General features: G+C 32.8%; 1 protein-coding gene across 1 annotated transcript; it reads left to right on the top strand.

Moving 5' to 3' along the window:
* The first annotated feature begins 7465 nt into the window (after positions 1-7465).
* Positions 7466-8023, top strand: LOC132278056 (protein FAR1-RELATED SEQUENCE 5-like). The gene has a single exon (XM_059779884.1). The coding sequence runs from the start codon at positions 7466-7468 to the stop codon at positions 8021-8023; it is 558 nt and encodes a 185-aa protein (XP_059635867.1).
* The last annotated feature ends 9709 nt before the right edge of the window (positions 8024-17732 follow it).

The following is a 17732-nucleotide window of genomic DNA, read 5'->3' as shown; positions in this document are numbered from 1 at the left end:
TGAAAAGAAACAACGCAGAAGCAAAGCGCCACATCAACTACATGGTTAAAGTGACCAAAAAATGTGTCAACAAGGATAATATATGACGTACTAATCATATATGGGCATTTCTCAAGATTCTAGACCCTAACGGAAAAGGTGGAACAAACGACGTTTCCCTAGTTAAGAGATACCCTGTCTCACTAAAACTACTATAACTCTCACCACGGTTGGAGTTTCTATGTGTGGTTGGTACCATTGGAAAGCTGACTTAAAGCTCTTGAAAATTGACTCAAGAATGACCTAATTTGGATTAGAAATGAATGAGATATGGCTGTTCAAAGTCTGCGCAGCAAAGCTGTCCTAGAAATTGAAAAGATGCTGAGTTTCAAGGAGGATGCTGAGATGTGTATACAAAGTGCTGAGATGATGCTGCTGTCAAGTTTATTGGTGCAAGGGCTGGATTGAGTAGTGATTTTGAGTTCCAAGCTGCTGTGGTCATTTCCAAGGGCTGTCATAGGTATAACTAAGTTATTTACACTTACTCAGTACACTGTTTTGCACTGAAACATGCTGAAAGTGATTTTGATCTCTAATACCTGTGCTTGAGGCTATTTTCTGGTGTTAATGATGTGATTTGAGTACAATATGATTAAGACTTGCTGTTTAATGACTTATTTGAGTGCTAGCAAGTATATTTTGATGAATCAAGGCTGTTAAAGTTGGCTGTGGAATTTTATAATGGTATGCTTTGAACTTGAGTGTTGAAAACCCTATCTGTGTACTGTTCTGAGCTGAAGCTAGTGTTGTGAATCAACTTTGTTATATACTCATGCTATGTTTAATTGTTTAAAGCTATGAATGTGAGTACTACAGTGAAAGAAGACTGTGTAAGGAGCTGGTGAATTGATCTCGACAGGAAATTCCCATTTTACCCCTCAAACCCTAATTGCAGCAAATTGTGGTTTTGAGGTAGTAACTTGGAGTTCTGTGTTGTCTAGCCTATTTTGATTGTAGGAAAGACTTGTTTATATTGATTTACATCAGTAATGGTGTGTGTAGTGAGCTATAAGAGCTTATTGAGTCCAAGCAAGGTTGCTTAAGACAGGGGGAGTGCTTGTGTACACTGTGGTGAACTAGTGTGTGTATTAGTTTTGAAAACTAGTGTCTATTCTTGTACTTGGGTGTGTGCAGAGAGTGAGACAGCTAAGTGTGTAACAAGATACATACATCTAATAGTGGACTTCATATTGGCTGAGGTCAAGAACCAAGGTTTTCCCTAGTTAAGAGGGTTTTCTTGTAAACCTTGTTTGTACTGATCTTTGAATGCTTGTTTAATTGTCATGAGGAATTAAAATCAAGTAATGTTTTAACCAATTCACCCCCCTCTTGGTTCAACATATAGAAACTCTTCTAAACATCTTATATTAATTTTAAAATAAAAACTCATAATAAATAGATAATTTGTGTTATTCTAAAAGGAAACTTACATATGGAACATATAAATTTATTATTAAAAATAATATACTATTTCATGTGAGTAAAATCTAATTTAAAATCAATATTTAAAAAATATAATTAAATAATTATAAATAATAAATTATACATTAACATAAAATTGACACAAGGTAAAAGAGATAAAAATATAATTTTTAATTAAACTTTACAATAGAAATTCAATTATTGATAGATGTATTTTGAAACTACTAAAATAATATCAAAATAAAGACTATTTTTTATTACAATTTTCTAATATTGTATTTATTTATATATTATTTATAAAAGTAGAAAAGATGTGGAGACTAAATAGACTAAATTATTTATATTTTTTTTTATATATTTCCTTGTCTAATTAGAAAGACTAAATTAATTATTTTCTTTATATATTTCCTTAACTAATTAGATTTAATTTTATTAAAAAAAAAACTCATAATAAAGAGGTAATTTGAGTTTTATAAAAGGATTAAATTATTTATATCTTTTATACATTTCTTTGTCTAATTAGAAAGACTAAACTATTTATTATATATTAATATATTTTCTTTATATTTCCAATTCGTTAACCGAACCGATCCGATGTTACCTTAATTATAAATAAGGGTAAAGTACAACAACACTCCCTGAGGTTTGTCAAAAGGATACAGATGGAACTTAGCCTATTTTGGAACAAAGACATCCCCTCAAGTTTGATACAGTTATCAAAGACACCCCAATGGTAATGAATTGACATTTTTGCCCATTTACTTTTATATTGACCAATTTGAATGTTGAAATTACCTTTTCAACCTCGTCGTCTTCTACGCCGCAGGCGGTACTGCCCCGACCTTTCTGATTGCTTCTCTGCTTAGTCCCCCAACCTCCGACGCTCCTACTTTGTCTCCCTTCGGTACCCCCATGCCTCCGTCGTTCTCTTCAGCTTCGGGAGGATCTCTGTCATCGACTCCCAATGGTGCCGCTTTGAATAGATTGACGGTCGGTGGATCTGTGGCTGGTCTCTTCTTCGTGTCTGCGTTGTTACTTTAAACCTGATATGAAATTCCTATACTTTGTCGGAGTTAATGATATAGAGTTTATTTATTTTTTCGTTTATTCCTGGTTTTCTCTCATCTTCCGGTCTGAGATGGGGTTGATGGTGACTGTTGTGTAGGTGTGTGTATATATATATATATATATATATATATATATATATGAAGAAAAGATAATTTGGTCATTTAAGAATTTTGATATTTTATAATTAAAATTAATAAAATAGTGAAGGGTAAAATAGACTTTTCACATGTTTTAAGGCTCTGTTTGGATGGCAAATTTAACGAGGGGGTGTGGTTGTCCAAAAATAGCCAAACTTTCATCTGTTTGTCCTTACCCCAAACCTCAGGGGCGTCTCTGTACTTTACCCTAAATATTAATATTATATATATATATATATATATATATATATATATATATATATATATATCTTACTGTATTTCTATTTTATTATTTATTCATTATTTAAGACTTTAATTAACACTAGGTCACCAAAGTCATTAGTCATTACAGGTTTTTTAATTACTAATTTGAAATTTTAATGGGCATAAAGTGTAATCATATTGGGCTGTTTGAAAAGCCCAATATGTGGAAACCCAACTGATCCGGATCGGTTTGGTTAGGATTGAAGGTCCCCACGTATCGGTTTGGTTTCAAATTTTACCAATCCATGGGGACCTGATTGGATTGAACTTTACCTCCAAATCGAACCGATCCGATCCGTAATCAGCCCTAATAATAATAATATTGTGATAGTGACCGGCGGCCAAACCAACTAAAACGAATTTAGGATGAATTAATTAGATATAATTCATAAATAAATAAATAGAAAAGAAAATAAGGCATGAATATAATAAAATAAAGGTAAAATGGATAAAATTCACCTCATCTATTAGTCAATTTCACAAAACCAACCTAAATTAAGAACAACCCTTAAATTATTAAAAAAGTGCAGTTAAGGACAAAACGTTAAGTTGTAAAAATATGATTTTAAGTAGATAAATAATACTATATTTCCTAAAGGCTATTTATTTTTATTTCAAATTATAATAAATCCAATCCAAGCTAACTATATTTATATAATTTCATGCCATTTTAAAATAAAAACATCCCAAGTCCCATTTACACTTTGTTTGGAATGCAGGATTTGATAGGATTTGGATTTGGATTTGGAAAGATGGACTGCCTTGTTTGGAACCACACAATCAAACAATTATGGGATTTCAAATACCTTTTTAATTGCGTTTCAAATCCAGTTTAAAAAGCTAAGATTTGACAGGATTTGAGAGATAAATATCCATTAATTATATATTTCCTTAATTAACCCTTCACCGTCTTCTTCTTATTAAACCCTACCCTATTAGATATCTATTATCATATCTCAATCTCTAACGATTTCCTTTCTCTTCTCTTATTTAACTAAATCCATGTTAGTGGCTAGTCGTACCATTGTTTTAATATATATATATATATATATATATATATATATATATATATATATCTTTTTTCTCGGAGTATAAATTATTTAGGTACGTATCCTATCAGGTTTTAACCATTAGTTATTCTTGTTTGGATAAGAAAGAGGAGAGAAAAGAAAAGAAATGATAATAATCAAATTACTGCCCTACCCTTTTCCACAAAGCGTGAGGCTTTGTTCTACTGGGGAAAGATTTTGTGTAGCTTATTGTTTCTTTTCCTCTTTCCACTTATGAACTTAGAGAACTGCATTTTTTTTTTTGTATATGACCATAGATACATTTTTTTTTTTTCAAGATCAGATACCATATTTATATTTAATTTAGATTCGGTTTAGATTCACAAAGTATCACGAATATATTGTAAATTGTAAAATGTAAAATATAAAAATGTGGGGATATGTTTAATATATTGTACATAGTGTATGTATACATTCCTGGAAAGCTGATCATGGATATATCAAACACATTTAAAATAAAATTTTAAATATACAGTGATTTAAATTTTTTTTTTTGAAAGAGCAAGAAATTCAAAATGAGGCAGAAAAGGTAAAGAGTGCATCAGATAAAACCTTGTCCACTAAAACCCTATTCTCTTATATTGATGAATGGACCAGCCCAACGCTCCTCTTGAAGAGGCCAGACCATGATATCTTCCACTATAGATGCTAAACTGGGATAATTTCTATTTTATTCTAAAGTGTACAACAATGGAGAATTAGGTTATAAAACTCCAAAGAAGCATATATGGAATAACAAATATGTCTATTAATTTGTAGAGGCTAGTTTTGGTATTACCAAAATATTACTTAAACCACTATTCTTTCTCTCCTTGTCTTCTCAAAATTGAAGAGAAAACAAATAATAGATAAGGAGGGATATCCTATCTTCTTTTTTTTCTCCATTTAATACAGCCAAACACACTTACACGGACCAGAATCCTCTTCTGTGGAACAAGAGAATCTGTTCCCTCCGGTTTTCACTGTAGCAATGGTAAAAAGGGCCAAACAGTACTTTGGGTAAAAAGGTACACAGAGAAATTATACGAACAATACACATACAAGATATCATACATACATACATACATACATATACAAAATTTTTCCTATTGAAACTCAGATTGAAGCGGCAAATTGGAAAATCCAAAACAGATTTAGCGCCTCTTCTAATCTTCTTTCTTCTTCTTCTCTCCCAGTTTTTCCTCCTTCTTTCCAAATTTACAATTTCTTTCCAAAGGTTTTATTAAACGTCGGCGGAGAAGAGGAAGGCACAATTGCGAATCGGACCTAACAAATTTCTAATCTTGTTTCTTCTTCTTCTCTCCCGATTTTTCTTCCTTCTTTCCAAATTTACAATTTCTTTCCAAACGTTTCATTGAATGTCGGAGAAGAGGAAGGTACAGTGATGAAGGTATGTTCTTAATCTGCTTTCTTCTTCTCTCCCTAAATATAGAATGAAATAAATTCGTCTTCCTAAAAAAGTCCCAGCTTTCCTTAATTTTGTTCTTTCCAAAATTACAATTTGTTTGGAAAGGTTTGATTGAACGTGGGGAAGAGGAACCTTCAATGTCAGAGAAGAGGAAGCTACAGTGACGAAGGTATGTTCTTAATCTGCTTTTTTCTTCTCTCCCTAAATATAGAATGAAATAAATTGTCTTCCCAAAAAAGTCCCAGCTTTCCTTAATTTTGTTCTTTCAAAAATTACAATTTGTTTGGAAAGGTTTGATTGAACGTGGGGAAGAGGAACCTTCAGTGTCGTGTGTTTGGTAATTCTTGAACTGTTATTAAACTGTGAAAAATTAAATAAGAAATTGTGAAAATTATATGATTAAATTGTGTAAAAGTTGTGATATTTTGTATTAGAAGTTATGTTATGTTTTAAACTTCAATTTAAGATGTTAGAATAAAATATCCATTGTATTCTTGTAATGCAGTGTTTTATTTGTGATAAATACTACAATATATTTGTAGTGGTCTTGGGCTTATTTTGAGAAACATTACAACCAAGTTGAGTTATTTATAATGAACAATCATAACTGTCAATGAGAACTTACATTTCATACAATGAAAAATTTATTCTAACATATTAAATTGGAAGTGTGAAACCTCCATTTCATCATTGTCAGTTAGACTAGTGGGAAAAGTAAAGAAATAAATAAACAATGAAGTAAAAAAAAATACCTCTTGACTAAATTAGTATATTTTAATATCTTAGAAAGTTTGATATATATATATATATACACACACAATAAAAGAGTGAAGGAGAACTAATGCAGATTCTTTTCACCACAACGTTATGTTCTTGTTGTTGTAACAGTGAATTGGATTTGAATAGTTGGCTTGTTCATGTCCTTTTGACCCTTTATTTCTATCTTCCCCTGTTTCTTCATCTTTGGGAATAAGTGGTCAGTGGGTTTTGAATTACAAACTCATTGTGTCACAGTGTGTGTGTGTGTGTGTGTGTGTGAGAGAGAAAGAGAGAGAGAGACAGAGAGAATGGGTTGTCTGGGACTTTAAGTTGTAAAGAACGCAATTTTGGCTCTATCTTTTCTGTCATGGGTTTTAATCATTGTGAGAGATGGGGGCACTATGCTTGCTACTCCAATACATTTGTCTATGTCTTTAGGTATGTATCTTTCTTTAAAATAAGAGAAATAAAATTTTTATTTTATTTTTTTTCTTCTGATTATTCATTAATAATAATGCTATTTGGAGTGTTTTTTCTTTGATTATGATCTTTGGATTCCTTTTCTTATTTTACTTAATTTACTCTGTTACTATCTGTGTGGTAGCTTTCATGATGTTCTTTGGTTATTTTTCTTATTAGTATTATTCTTATTATTTTTTATGTATTTAGTTTTGAGTTTTGGGTTAAAATTTATTCTCTTTTTTGTTCTAGGCTATTGGTATAGTTATCTTTGGCTAATAACATGTGCACTTTCTACAAATGTTTTAGTTTTTTCTTATTCTCTCTTTAATATTTGTCTTTGTTTGAATTTCTCAAATTAGTTGGGATGTTGTTTGGTTGCATGATCAGCTGCATCACACTACTACTCTTGGTTGCATGACATGGAAATGTTTTTTCAATTCGTATTGTTGTTTCTTCTTATACCCTTAACTTAACATGGTTGTAGTGTTTTTCAAAATAAGCCCAAAGAAGTTTGCAAGTTCATATTTGATTTGGAAAAAGTTAAATGAATAATTGAACACAGTTGCAATTTTTATGAAAATATAAGGTCCAAAAAGGTTGGAAGTGCATGTTTGACTTGGAAAAAGATAAATAAATCATTTATTTTGTTATTTGTAGCAAAATTAAAATATGTACAGTTGAGGAAGTTGGTTCCCTGCCCTGATACATTATACTATCTTGAATAATGGTAGTAGGTCAGAAAATATTTCCAATTAATAATCCATACCTGCAACACAGCCCTTCGTTCAAATGTTTTTTTTTTTATATATTATAGGTTTTTGATTTCAATTATTAGAATGGAAGAGGTATTAAATAACATCGAAGACACCACATATACAGAAAACGCTCCTATTGCAGGGGCAGGTGTCGTAGAATGGAAACCAAGAATAGGTATGAAGTTTGAAACTGAGGAAAAGGCATGTGATTTCTATAATTCATATGCCGGTCGAGTCGGTTTTAGCATCCGCAAAGAGTATTTTAATAAGTGCAAGAAGACTGGTAAACTGTCATCGAGATTGTTAACATGCTGTAAGGAGGGTTTCTGGGGTGATGACATTCAGGACAGTAATACAAAGACTCCGAGGGCCGAAACACGAACTGGTTGCCCTGCTCGAATGTTTATACAAGTTTCCAAGTATACGTATAAGTTGGAAGTTACAAAATTTGTTGAAAGCCACAACCATCCATTGATGATTGATGAATGCATGCACATGCTGCCATCCCAGCGTAGTATTAGCCCTGTTCAGGCCATTGATTTGGAATTGGCTTCTGATTCAGGAATAAGCCCTCGCAATTCATATGAGTTGATGGGAAGGCAAGCTGGTGGAAAACAATCAGTCGGGTACATGAAGTAGGATTTTCTAAACCATATAAGGACCCGAAGACAAACTGAGCTCGAATATGGAGAGGCAGCATGGCTAATGAATTATTTTGAGACTCAGTCTTGTGAAGATCCATCTTTCTTTTATGCATTCCAATTGGATAGTGATCAAATGATCACTAACATATTCTGGGCTGGTTCAAAAATGATAGTTGATTATTGTAATTTTGGAGATGTTGTAAGTTTTGACACAACATACAAAGTTGTACATGGCAACCGTCCATTTGGAAGTTTCTTGGGGTTGAATCATCACCGGGAGACCGTTGTGTTTGGAGCAGCGTTCATGTAGGACGAGACTACAAAGTCGTTTGTGTGGTTGTTTGAAACATTTTTGAAAGCAATGTCCGGTAAAGCGCCAAAGACGATCTTCACTGATCAAGATGCTGCAATGGGAAAGGTATTGACGCAGGTGATTTTAATTCAGATCTCCACTCTTTGCATTTCCAAATTTTAATTGTGTAGTTGGGCGTGGTACATGTTTTTACGTAGTTATATTACAGAAAATAGTTTTTGCAGGTGATGCCAGGGACAAAACATTATCTGTGTGTTTGGCACCTAATGCAAAATGCACAGAAACATCTAGGGTTGTTGTTTAGACGTGCGCAAGGCTTTAAGAAGGTGTTATCAAAATTAATGTTTGAAATTGAGGAGGAGGAAGAATTTACCAGGGAATGGAATTTAATGATAACGGAAAATGGTGTTGTTGGTAACACATGGCTTACAAATCTCTTTGCTTTGAAACATAGATGAGCCATGGCATTTATTAAACATACCTGGTCCGCGGGTATCCACAGCACACAACTGAATGAAAGCTTTAATGGTTGGTTGAAGGCGTATTTATCCAGGCAACTGATTCTTCTAGATTTCTTCACACACTTTGAAAGGCTGTTATCCGACAAGCGTTACAAGGAGTATGTAGCCGAGTATGGGTTGCTCCACAATCTACCTCAATTGAAAACAAACTGTAACATATTAGTAGAGGCGGCAAACCTGTACACAAGGGTTTTATTTAATATTTTCCAGGAGGAGTTCTTAGCAGCTGCTGCCAGTCAGAGGATCATTGGTTGCAGTCCCATCGATGGCAAAGGAGGCTGTGTTTATAAAGTCATTGGTGAGGATGGAATGCAACGCGACGTGAGGAGGACAGCAGAAGATGAATTGTTATGTTCTCGTTGTAAATTTAAAAGGGAGGGTATTATGTGTAGGCATAGTTTGAAAATCCTAAAGGACTCCATGTTCGCCAACACATTACCTCGTTGATATATATTAAGAAGGTGGAGTAGAACTGCAAAAGATGGCAGCTTAGAGGAAAATCTTTCCAGTGAAGTGATTGCTGAAGCTGATCCAAAAATTGAGGTTAGGAGACGGCACAGGGTACTTTGTCGTATTCTGACTAAAATTTCGTCCATTGTATCGGAGGATAAGGATGAATACAATGATTTATTAGTGAAAGCCATGGAGTGGAAAAAAATTGCTCAATCAAGTTGTAGGCGTAGGTTTGCTGAGAGGAATAGAATTTATACTGGTGGTAAAGGCAGAAACCAATATGTCGGCACGAACAGAAATACTGACAAAATTCCCAATGGTCTCAAGTGTAAAGATACACGGAAAGGAAAATTTAAGAGGTTAAAACCGACCATGGAGCTAAAGAGCCGCAATAAGACGAAATCAATGAAACAACAGTTCAGCTTCAGGTACTTTTATCCCTTTACTGTTATCCAAGTAGTTTCATAAGTAATACCAGTTCTGTGTATTAAATTATGCATACGTAATAATTCTTATAATTGTGTTGTAGAATTGCAATGAAGCCCTTCAATCAGGAGAGGCAGGTGGCAGTAGTCATAGTGGAACAATCCCCTACCACGTGTTAGTGAATATGAGTATTGTTGCATAACTATTTTCAGCACATTGCTTAACATTTGTTTTATGTTATTCCCCCTCCCCCCCCCCTAAATGATAGGTGTGTATTGAATATAAACAAATAATACATGGAGAGAAATGATAGCATACCCTCATGAAAACAAAACATAGTCCTAGAAATGTTTCCCTCTCAAACACCTAAACTACTAAGCAATGGAAAGTTACAAAATGTCTTGGAGATGAACTCCCATCACATCTAAAACCTCCCATAAATTACATTTATCTAGATCCTTACATTTATGTAGCTCTAACCCCCAGTCCAACATAAGGCAGCCCAATCCACCTCTTCAATTTTCTCTGTCGCAGTTTCCCATGCTGCTTAACATGTTCATTATGGTTAGAAGTTAATATGTGGTCAAATGTTTTACAACATTTATTTTGTAGGGCTGTGAAATTCCAGTTGAATTTCTTAGTGAAGAAAGTTATGTGACGCCACCACAACGTGTAATGCATTACAGAATGTTTTCGCAACCACCTGCTGAACTAACTACTCCATTAACTAACCAGGAAAGTTTGCTGTTAAGGTGGAACCAACATATTAATTGCAATATACAAAGTTGCATAATTCTTTAACTGATTGTTTATAATATATCTTGAAAAATATATAATGTTGCAGACCTTTGTTGCTGATTCATGCAATTCCAATACCAATTATTCACATGAAGATTGTTTCACTGATGGTTTCAGAAGTAATAAGGTACGTAGTTGTCCTTATCAACACAATTCGTACCCATTTAATTTTTTATTGAATTTTATTCTCTGTTGTCATGATATCTAATTTTCAGCATTTTGTGGCATGATAATTTAGAAAGATAGCAGATTTAAACAATTGCGAATCGAGTGTGAGGCGAACGTCCCAAATGCCAATCGAGGAGATGGATCGACCAATTGAACGACTCTTTCATAGTTAACAATCATTTCTGCTTGTATTTCACATTGTTTTAACTTATTTTGTTTATTTAACTCTGTTTAATTGTTGTTGGGTTTTATAACAATATTGGGGGGTTGGGCAAATTTTTATAATTTTCTGTATTATGAAAATGCATAATAAGTGGTTTTCATCATTTATTATGAAATATTAACTCTTGACTTATGAGTCTGACTCAAGTATTTGAATTGATGGAAATGCATTGAAAATATTTGCAAGGGCCAAATTAATAGAATACAAATGCAACAACATTGTGATCCACTTATGCAAATACATATGTAGCACTTATCCTATTACTTATATACATATATTCCTTATAATTTATGTCAAACATCCAAATAATTTGAAAAATATAAGTCTAAACAGATCAATTTATGCAAATACACATGTTTTATTTATGGTTATATTTTTTTAGCTAATTTCGTTACCAGTTTTTAGAAATTATCCCAATTAATTTGTAAGACAATTTCGAAGCCCCAAACAAAATTCATCCAAAAATAAGTCTCAACAGATCAATTTATGCAAATACATATGTTTAGTTTATCGTTATATTTTTATACATAATTTTGTTACTATTTTATATAAATCATCCCAATTAATTTGTAAGACAATTTCCAAACCCCAAATGAAATTCATCCAAAAATAAGTCTCAACAGATCAATTTATGCAAATACATATGTTTAGTTTATCGTTATATTTTTATACATAATTTCCTTACTATTTTATATAAATCATCCCAATTAATTTGTAAGACAATTTTCAAGTCCCAAACGAAATTTATCCAAAAATAAGTCTCAATAGATCAATTTATGCAAATACATATGTTTTATTTATTGTTATACTTTTATAGATAATTTCGTAACCATTTTATAGAAATCATCTCAATTAACTTGTAAGACAATTTCCAAGCCCCAAACGAAATTCATCCAAATATAAGTCTCAACAGATCAATTTATGCAAATACATATGTTTATTTTATCATTATATTTTTATATACAATTTCGTTACTAATTTATAGAAATCATCCCAATTAATTTGTAGGACAATTTCCAAGCCCCAAACGAAATTCATCCAAAAATAAGTCTCAACAGATCAATTTATGCAAATACATATGTTTAGTTTATCGTTATATTTTTATACATAATTTCGTTACTATTTTATAGAAATCATCCCAATTAATTTGTAAGACAATTTCCAAGCCCCAAACGAAATTCATCCAAAAATAAGTCTCAAGAGATCAATTTTTGCAAATACATAAGTTTTATTTATCGTTATACTTTTTTAGCTAATTTCGTTACCATTTTATAGAAATCATCCCAATTAATTTGTAAGACAATTTCCAAGCCCCAAATGAAATTCATCCAAAAATAAGTCTCAACAGATCAATTTATGCAAATACATATGTTTAGTTTATCGTTATATTTTTATACATAATTTCGTTACTATTTTATAGAAATCATCCCAATTAATTTGTAAGACAATTTCCAAGCCCTAAACGAAATTGATCCAAAAATAAGTCTCAACAGATCAATTTATGCAAATACATATGTTTTATTTATCGTTATACTTTTATAGCTAATTTCGTTACCATTTTATAGAAATCATCCCAATTAATTTATAAGACAATTTCCAAGCCCCAAACGAAATTCATCCAAAAATAAGTCCCAACAGATCAATTTATGCAAATACATATGTTTAGTTTATCATTATATTTTTATACATAATTTCGTTACTATTTTATAGAAATCATCCCAATTAATTTGTAAGACAATTTCGAAGCCCCAAACGAAATTTATCCAAAAATAAGTCTCAACAGATCAATTTATGCAAATACATATGTTTTATTTATCGTTATACTTTTATAACTAATTTCGTTACCATTTTATAGAAATCATCCCAATTAATTTGTAAGACAATTTCCAAACCCTAAACGAAATTCATCCAAAAATAAGTCTCAACAGATCAATTTATGCAAATACATATGTTTAGTTTATCGTTATATTTTTATACATAATTTCGTTACTATTTTATATAAATCATCCCAATTAATTTGTAAGACAATTTCGAAGCCCCAAACGAAATTCATCCAAAAATAAGTCTCAACAGATCAATTTATGCAAATACATATGTTTTATTTATCATTATACTTTTATAACTAATTTCGTTACCATTTTATAGAAATCTTCCCAATTAATTTGTAAGACAATTTCCAAGCCCCAAACGAAATTCATCTAAATATAAGTCTCAACAGATCAATTTATGCAAATACATATGTTTATTTTATTGTTATATTTTTCGTCTACTTTTTTTTTTGTACTAATTAATTTTATGCTAATTATTTGTCTCACGTATTTGTTCTCTTCTTCTCATGCATGGAACCAGTTTCCTTCTAACCTAGTTAGAATCTAGTTTCATGGACTGAACAATATGTCACGTCCTTCCTCTCTACCCAAAGCTTTCAATCAGATTATATGCCTTTAACATCTAAATAAATTCAACTGACCTTCTAATTTATTACATTTTAAGAAACATCCTCCCTCCATGCCGGAATCCAGTTCATATTTTAAATGCAACTTAATCTTCTCACACCAAACACAAATACGGAGTATATATAATATGTGGTCCACAGTAACTTGGTTTTTACTATAAATAGCACAAACTCGTCTAAAACCACCACACAACCAAAATATGTCATCAAGGCAACAGGCCCAAAGTATTTGTTCTGCCTCACGCGCTCCCCGGAGAGGAAGAAAAGTGAACCCTCCTCCTCCGCCTCCAGTGAACCCTCTTCATCCTCCTCCTCCTCCTCCTCCTCCATCACCCCATCATTTTGCCCCTTATCCCGAGTATTTACTCATAAGGATCAATAACCTTTCTATTGAACTGAATCAGGTCTGGCGGTTATGCCGCGCGATGAGAAGGCGGATCCACCGCCTCGAGAGGGATTTCCAATCAGATTCTGACTCTGCCATAGTGGAGGTGCTGGGGGAGGCAAGTGACTCTAACGCCTCCTAACCCAAATATGGCGGAGTTTGTGGTTGTTCTGTGGTTCTCTAGTAGTTCTCTAATGGTACTCTTTGTGTCTGATATTATCTAGTTGTTCTGTGGTTCTCTAGTGGTTCTCTAATGGTTCTCTCTGTATGTGATATTCTCTGGTTGTTCTCTAGTGGTTCGCTCTCCTTTTTGTTGCTGTTACGGGGGAAATGGTGGTTGTTTTATTGGGCTCTCTGAGCCATTAAGGTCTGTCTTAGGTTGCTTTGCAGTTCCTTGGATACGTAAAGTATAAATCCGCAGTAATGGTTAACTTACATATATATGAAGTGTTAACTTGTTCATTATGTGTGATAGTTTGTCTTTCATTATGTGTGATACTTTCAGAACATGAGTTTACGCAGGTTCTTATTTTCTGAAATAAAAGAATCATTATATGTTTTTTAAATGATAGACAATTAATTAAGAAGAATGGGTAATGAATTGGTGTCAGTATCGCAGTTTCCATTTAAAGGTTGGAAAAAGGATATATTATTGAAATACATGCATGCATCAAGCAAATGAATAATACTGTGTACACTTAATTGCGAATCGACTAGGTAATTAATTTCTGTCATTTACCATTCTGTGGATTACATATATAGCGGTTACCATTTAATGTGAGGAAGGGTTAGCATTTAAAGGGAGGGTTAGCATTTCAAGGGAGGGTTACCATTTAAAGGAGGGGCTACATATTTAGAAGGTTACATTTAACTTGTATTTAAATCGGACTCCTCTTAAAAAAAACAATTAAACAACTCTTATGGAGGTAAAGCTACAAAATATGATTGATGACGTGGTTGGCCGAATTGATGCTATATGTTTCAAATCTTATCACGACAAGTATGAGTGGTGAGGTATTTGTAAAATATTGCATTTCAAGTTTTGATGCATTACTGGTATTTTACCATTCCGAAATTTAATTTATTTAGGGAAATGTAACAACTTGGGAATGCACCTTGGACCACTTCATGGGACCATAATGATGTAGCAGAGGAAATACTAGCAAGTGAGGGCCCACGCTATGTAATCGGAGAGAGGCGTATCTACTTACAACATTCTTTTGAGTGTAGGAATCATGATGCAATGTTTATAAGGGGTGTGGTACGATTTCTACCATTTTATATTAAATATGAATTTTCATATATTAATACATATAAATTGTAATATCATAATATAAGTTTGTCTGGTTGTTGTAGGTTGAATGGATTGTGTACAACCAAAGCAAAGGGTTGGCATTCCTGCGTAAAGGTGGACTTGAGTGTACATATGTCATGTGTATTGCGTTATTGTTTGGAGACAAAGTACATAAGGAGGCCGGAATTAATTTATTAAATGTGTTATGGACAAATGAACAACTCAGGGGCGCGTTGAAAACAGCGCGTAAAAAAATGCTTACAGTGATTCAAAAGGGGAAATGCCGCAATAGTCGATTCTTTGGACATATCCCTCAATGTTGTGAAGAAGGCAACCACATGAACTGGCGATGCTGGATTCTTAACGAAGAAGTCATTACTTGCCATCGTTATTGGTGTGATTTCAATGTCATGGTGTTGCAAGGAAAGTTTTCAAGTAATTATATAAAATCATAAAATTCGTTGTAAAAGCCCTTGAATGGTTTATGTGAAATAAATGTCATGTATTAGACTTGACATACAAGTTATGGTGTTGTTAAAATAAATTAGGGTTTGGAAGACGACATATTTATTTTGGCTTATTGTTTGTATTCGGTATACATATTGTTTCCCTCCAGTGAACTATATTCAGTACTCATCAAAATGTCCATATGTCCTTACTATTCTCACTCAATACTACAACCCGATGTATATGTAAAAATTACAAAATTTGTTTAAATTGTCAAGTGATCAAATTATGAGGTTTTAAAATACGAAACTCCAAATGAGTTACCGTTGCGTGGCGGCTGTCAGTGACTGTTTTGGTACTTTGGTAACGTTAGAAATACAAGCCTTATAAATTTGGACTTTCCTACATTGCAATTCCTAATTTCCCGGCCCATCCTTCTTCATCGTTGAAAAGTCTTAGTGAAATACGCCTTGTCAATTATTGGAACGTATAATCACAAAAGTACAATGGCTTCCTCATCCAACACTTGTGCAAGTCGAAGATATTTCAAGCCAACAAATGTATGTATACGGATCGACAATCTTCTTCTTTGTTTGCAGGCATGTTAGTTTTTATTTATTTTTTTTAATTTTGTTTTTATTTTTTTTCCCATTGTATTCGCTGTTTTTTTTACTCATGTTCAACTTATATTGCAGCCCATTAATTTCGTATTAATTTCATCTTATGTTTTAGTTTCGACTTCCAGATGCCATCTTCCACCCAACCACCTACAAGACTTAAGGTATATCAATAAAAGTTGTTGGTGTTGAGATGAACATAATATGACAGACATTAAATTCACAAGGAAAGAAAGTAAAACAAAGGAAAGCTGTATTATGTATGTCCGAAGGAATGCCACGAACGTTGTGGCTTCTGGGAATGGTGTTACCCAATTTCAACCAACATTGTTCAAAGTGCAACTTCAACTAACTCACATGAATCACCATTTTCTCAGTCCATGGGAGAAAACATAAATTTGGTGGATGATGTGGAGGATCTAAATTCTGAAACTCCAATGTACGCTTCAACTGTGAGACTTTTCGAAGCCAGCAATGCAAATGTGAAGCTGCTAGCAAAGTTTGGGTATTTTATGACAGCCTTATGTTTTTTGTTAATTGTAATAATTTTTCTTCACCTGTGATGTGATTATGAATTTCTGGGTTTTACACTCATGGATGATGTGGATGTTCCCTATAAATTTGGAATGACAGTTTGTACAAGTTTATCAACATATATGAATAGTTGTCCTTCTCAAGTTTTAGCAAACAACAATTACATAAAATTATTTCAATTATACCCGTCACATAAGTAAACCCTAAAGTCAACAAAATTACAAATTAATTGGGATGTTTCTTACAAATTATTCAGGACAATGTCAATGTAAGTATGACCATAACTCATACATGTGTATTTGCATAAGTGGATCCCTTGACTCATACATTTATGCAAATACATATATGTTTTATTTATCCTTATATTTTTCTAATTAGTGTCACACTATATTGATGAATCAGTTGAGAGTTATATTTGGACATTTTTTTTGTGCCCTTGGACATTGTCTTACAAATTTATTGAGATGTTTTATATAAATTATTACGACATTAAAAATATAAGGATAAATGAAATATATGTATTTGCATAAATTATCAGTTGAGAGTTGTATAGGATCACATAATGATAACACCCATAATCAAACCGGGTCTAGAACACAACAGAAGCTAAACAATAAACAATTGGATAAAATCATCCCAATAACAATTAACTGGCTTCCAAGTAAACCACAAAAAGAGGTGACAATTTCGTTTTGGTGAATTATAAAATTTGTTAAGTAGAAACATATCCTGGTCTATAAAGGAGATAAAAGACATATTCCAAAACTATGAACTGAAGCAAGCGTCCATAGATTTTTATCCCCATACAACATAAATAAGGTCTAATGATACTCTCAAGCTAACCCCAAATATTCTGGGACTTGTTCAGGATCAATCCCTCATATTTCACTTCAAATCATTTCATGGCATCCTCCTTTCTGACCCTGTACTGGAATCGAACGGTAGACTTGCACCTACGACGATGCCCACAGTCGATAACCTGGCCGTTCCAGGACAACATAGAAATCCATACCAAACAAATTCCAGTTCAAGGATTGTACCTGAAAGTTGAAGGTAGAAAATCAAACAAG

Source organism: Cornus florida, unplaced genomic scaffold, assembly GCF_030987335.1.
Source record: "Cornus florida cultivar Cherokee Brave unplaced genomic scaffold, ASM3098733v1 CherokeeBrave_3.0.0_Hap2_Chr10, whole genome shotgun sequence".
Classification (NCBI taxonomy): domain Eukaryota; kingdom Viridiplantae; phylum Streptophyta; class Magnoliopsida; order Cornales; family Cornaceae; genus Cornus; species Cornus florida.
This window is presented reverse-complemented; position numbering and strand designations above follow the sequence as displayed.